Source organism: Mus pahari, chromosome 14, assembly GCF_900095145.1.
Source record: "Mus pahari chromosome 14, PAHARI_EIJ_v1.1, whole genome shotgun sequence".
NCBI classification, from domain to species: Eukaryota; Metazoa; Chordata; class Mammalia; order Rodentia; family Muridae; genus Mus; species Mus pahari.
This window is the reverse complement of record NC_034603.1, coordinates 37,579,576-37,584,014: the sequence shown is the minus strand read 5'-3', so window position 1 is coordinate 37,584,014 and position 4,439 is coordinate 37,579,576. Positions and strand designations below refer to the sequence as shown.

At 51.3% G+C, this 4,439-nt stretch overlaps 1 protein-coding gene across 1 annotated transcript in view; it reads left to right on the top strand.

The window, feature by feature from the left end:
- The window catches only part of Polr2a (RNA polymerase II subunit A), a 26,067-nt gene extending 22,231 nt beyond the window's left edge, over positions 1 to 3,836 (top strand). The window contains exons 22-28 of the mRNA XM_021214062.2: positions 258 to 459; positions 543 to 725; positions 838 to 1,041; positions 1,536 to 1,722; positions 1,822 to 1,935; positions 2,042 to 2,191; positions 2,275 to 3,836. Coding sequence (XP_021069721.1) covers positions 258 to 459; positions 543 to 725; positions 838 to 1,041; positions 1,536 to 1,722; positions 1,822 to 1,935; positions 2,042 to 2,191; positions 2,275 to 3,431 — 2,197 coding nt within the window. The 3' untranslated portion in view covers positions 3,432 to 3,836. The remainder of the gene's footprint in view (positions 1 to 257; positions 460 to 542; positions 726 to 837; positions 1,042 to 1,535; positions 1,723 to 1,821; positions 1,936 to 2,041; positions 2,192 to 2,274) is intronic.
- Positions 3,837 to 4,439: the final 603 nt, after the last annotated feature.

Below are 4,439 nucleotides of genomic sequence, written 5' to 3'. Positions count from 1 at the left end.
GGAACTCACTCTGTAGACCAGGATGGCCTCGAACTCAGGAATACACCTGCCTCTGCCTCCCAAGTGCTGGGATTGAAGGCGTGTGCATGTGCCACCACTGCCCAGTCTAGTGATTAAGTAATTAGTAATTCTTAGTCCTTACAAAGGACCCAGGTTTCATTCCCAGCTCCAGGCACATAAACTGGACACACACAAGCACACAAACAAACACTCACAAACATAAAGTAAAAATGTATTAATGTCTTAAAAGCTAAGAGCTTTAGTGAAGACAAGGAAGCAATTCTTTCTTGGCAGATTGGAGTTTTGGAGGGAACGGAGGAAATCACAGGCTTACTGATCTCACTCTTGTTGCAGGAGGAAGAGGTGGTGGATAAGATGGATGATGATGTCTTCCTGCGGTGCATTGAGTCCAACATGCTGACAGATATGACTCTGCAGGGTATCGAGCAGATCAGCAAGGTCAGCATCTGTTCTACCCTGTGGCCAACTGCCTGCCTGCGTAGGCCCCGCTCCACCTGACTAGAGCTTGCCTGTCTCTCCAGGTGTACATGCACTTACCTCAGACAGACAACAAGAAGAAGATCATCATCACAGAAGATGGAGAGTTCAAGGCCCTGCAAGAATGGATCTTAGAGACAGATGGTGTGAGCCTGATGCGGGTGCTGAGTGAGAAGGATGTAGACCCTGTGCGCACCACGTCCAATGATATTGTGGAGATCTTCACGGTGAGGGACTGCCCCCGATATCCTCCCTGCCAATCTAGATAGTGACAGGATCAGGGAGATGAACAGAGTTAACTTGGTGTGACTCTTCCTTTCCACTCTGGAACTCTGGCAGGTACTAGGCATTGAGGCTGTGCGGAAGGCTCTGGAGCGAGAACTGTACCATGTCATCTCCTTTGATGGTTCTTATGTCAATTATCGGCATTTGGCTCTCCTGTGTGACACTATGACATGCCGTGGCCACTTGATGGCCATCACTCGTCATGGGGTCAACCGCCAGGACACTGGACCGCTCATGAAATGCTCCTTTGAAGAAACGGTACTGACAACCTTTTCCCGGCCTGGTTTTTAGAGATAGGACTTCACTAGGCCTTTCCTAGCCTTAGACTCTTAGTAATCCTCAGTAACCCTGTCCTGTCACTAAAGCTCTCTGAAGGGTAAGCATGAGTCATCATGCCCAGCACTAATGACAGGCTTATTTTATCATCATTCGTGTGGGGGAGAGGCAGGGTCTTACTACGTAGCCCTAGCTGGAACTCACTGTGGAGACCAGGTTGGCTTTGAACTCACAAAGATCCTTTTGTTTGTATCTCCCGAGTGCTGTAATTAACCATGCCCAGCTCAGTAAAGGCAATTTCTGAGTAGATTTAAAGAAGGTAGCTTGTCTCAGGAGTGACCGGGAGTGAATGTGCAGGCCACTGGCACTGCTCTCCACTGTTGATTGTTGGGCTGTGGCGATGAGCAACCCATGATGGGTGCTGTGGGTGGTGGGTGCTGTGGGTAGGGGGATTAATGTCTCTTCTGGTTGTTCAGGTGGATGTCCTTATGGAAGCAGCAGCACATGGGGAGAGTGACCCCATGAAGGGAGTCTCTGAGAATATTATGCTGGGCCAGCTCGCTCCAGCTGGTACTGGCTGTTTTGACCTCCTGCTTGATGCTGAGAAATGCAAATATGGCATGGAAATCCCCACCAATATCCCCGGCCTGGGGGCCGCTGGACGTGAGTCTGTGGGGCATGCTTAAGGGTAGACATACTAGGGAGTGCATGCCTTTAGTCCCAAGTGCTGTTCCTCATAAATCACTCTGGGCTTCTTTGCAGCCACTGGCATGTTCTTTGGCTCTGCACCTAGTCCGATGGGAGGGATATCTCCTGCAATGACACCCTGGAACCAGGGTGCAACTCCAGCGTATGGTGCCTGGTCCCCAAGTGTTGGTGAGTAGCCTAGTCCAGGAAGAGAAGCATTGGACTTCATGGGTTTTGGGGGCTGGGGAAAGGGATGTGCTCGAGCTCCTGCTGATCGCACCTGTTCTTCCTTCAGGGAGTGGGATGACCCCAGGAGCGGCTGGCTTCTCTCCCAGTGCTGCATCTGATGCCAGTGGCTTCAGCCCAGGTTACTCCCCTGCATGGTCTCCCACACCAGGCTCTCCGGGCTCCCCTGGACCCTCAAGCCCATACATCCCCTCACCAGGTGAGCTGCTACACCATTTCCTTCTTCCTCCATGTTTGTATGCCAGGCTCTTCACCACTGTCTCCCTTTGTCTTTTCCTACAGGTGGTGCTATGTCTCCCAGCTACTCACCGACATCACCAGCCTATGAGCCACGCTCCCCTGGGGGCTATACACCCCAGAGCCCCTCCTACTCCCCTACTTCACCTTCCTACTCCCCAACCTCTCCATCTTACTCTCCAACCAGTCCCAACTACAGCCCTACCTCTCCTAGCTACTCGCCCACCTCCCCTAGCTACTCCCCCACCTCTCCTTCCTACTCCCCCACCTCTCCAAGCTACTCCCCAACCTCTCCAAGCTACTCCCCAACCTCTCCAAGCTACTCTCCAACATCACCTAGCTATTCTCCAACTTCTCCCAGCTACTCACCAACATCTCCTAGCTATTCCCCAACTTCTCCCAGCTACTCACCGACTTCACCAAGCTATTCTCCCACCTCCCCCAGCTACTCACCGACATCTCCCAGCTACTCACCAACTTCTCCAAGCTACTCACCAACTTCCCCAAGTTACTCACCCACCAGCCCTAACTATTCTCCAACTAGTCCCAACTATACCCCGACATCACCCAGCTACAGCCCAACCTCACCCAGCTACTCACCTACAAGTCCGAACTATACACCCACCAGCCCTAACTACAGCCCAACCTCTCCAAGCTATTCCCCAACCTCACCCAGTTATTCCCCCACCTCTCCAAGCTACTCCCCCTCTAGCCCACGATATACACCACAGTCTCCAACCTACACACCGAGCTCGCCAAGCTACAGCCCTAGCTCGCCAAGCTACAGCCCCACTTCACCCAAGTACACCCCAACTAGTCCTTCCTACAGTCCCAGCTCACCAGAGTACACCCCAACTTCTCCCAAATACTCGCCTACAAGCCCTAAATATTCACCCACTTCTCCCAAGTATTCTCCTACCAGCCCCACTTATTCACCCACCACCCCAAAATACTCTCCAACCTCTCCTACGTACTCGCCAACCTCTCCAGTCTATACCCCGACCTCTCCCAAGTACTCCCCGACCAGCCCTACCTACTCACCCACTTCTCCCAAGTACTCGCCCACCAGTCCCACCTACTCACCCACCTCTCCCAAGGGCTCCACCTACTCCCCCACTTCTCCTGGCTACTCCCCCACTAGCCCCACCTACAGCCTCACCAGCCCAGCCATCAGCCCAGATGACAGCGATGAGGAGAACTGAGCGAGCAGGGCGCAGAGCTGGTTAGGGTCAGACAACCTCGGTGGCCTGTGTGTCACTTCCCTCACCTCACAGGCTGTGACCCTAGCCTGGGTCCCTTGTACATAAGTCCTTGTGACAAAACCCTCTGGAAGTTCTGGACCCCATTTTTGATAGCTTTTTCTCTTGTCCTGTACTCGTGCTGTCTCGGACTCACTGACCCAGCTGCAGGGTTTTGTTACCCTGCTAGTCCCCTGCCTCACTCCACCATGAAGGTCTCTGCTTTCCTGTGACTTGATTGGGATGCAGGCATTTAACTTTGGAAGGCTAGTTTAGTGCCTGCTTTGGGTCATACATCTGATCTGGAAGAACAAAGCTTAAGCTGCCTTTGTTATTTTTTGAAATTGAAATAAAGTTTACTAATTTTGACCAAAAGTCTGTATGTTTACTGCTTAATTGAGGCTCAGAGAGGCAAGAATTCCAAGCTCATTGAGCCTTCTTGAAAAACTGCAGAAGCAAAAATAATCTGCCTAAATCCTGCCATCAGGAAGTATGTCTTTTGGGGGTTTTTTTGGTGTGGAGGGGGGCATGTTTGTTATAAAGAAATGCCTGTGTAGTCCTGGCTGCTTGGAAGTGTCTGTACTGACCAGGTAGCCTCCAACTCAGAAATGTTCTGCCTCTGCCTCAGGAGTGCTAGGATTAAAGGTGTGTGTGGCCATGCCGACCTAACCTTAAACATTTTCTTTTTTTTTTTTTTTTTTTTTTTTTTTGGTTTTTCGAGACAGGGTTTCTCTGTATAGCCCTGGCTGTCCTGGAACTCACTTGGTAGACCAGGCNTATAGCCCTGGCTGTCCTGGAACTCACTTGGTAGACCAGGCTGGCCTCGAACTCAGAAATCCGCCTGCCTCTGCCTCCCAAGTGCTGGGATTAAAGGCCTGCGCCACCAGGCCCGGCAAACATTTTCTTTTTTGTTAAAATTTGTTTCTATATGATGTTTTTTTGTGTTTTGTTTTGCATGTATAAGTGTGCACC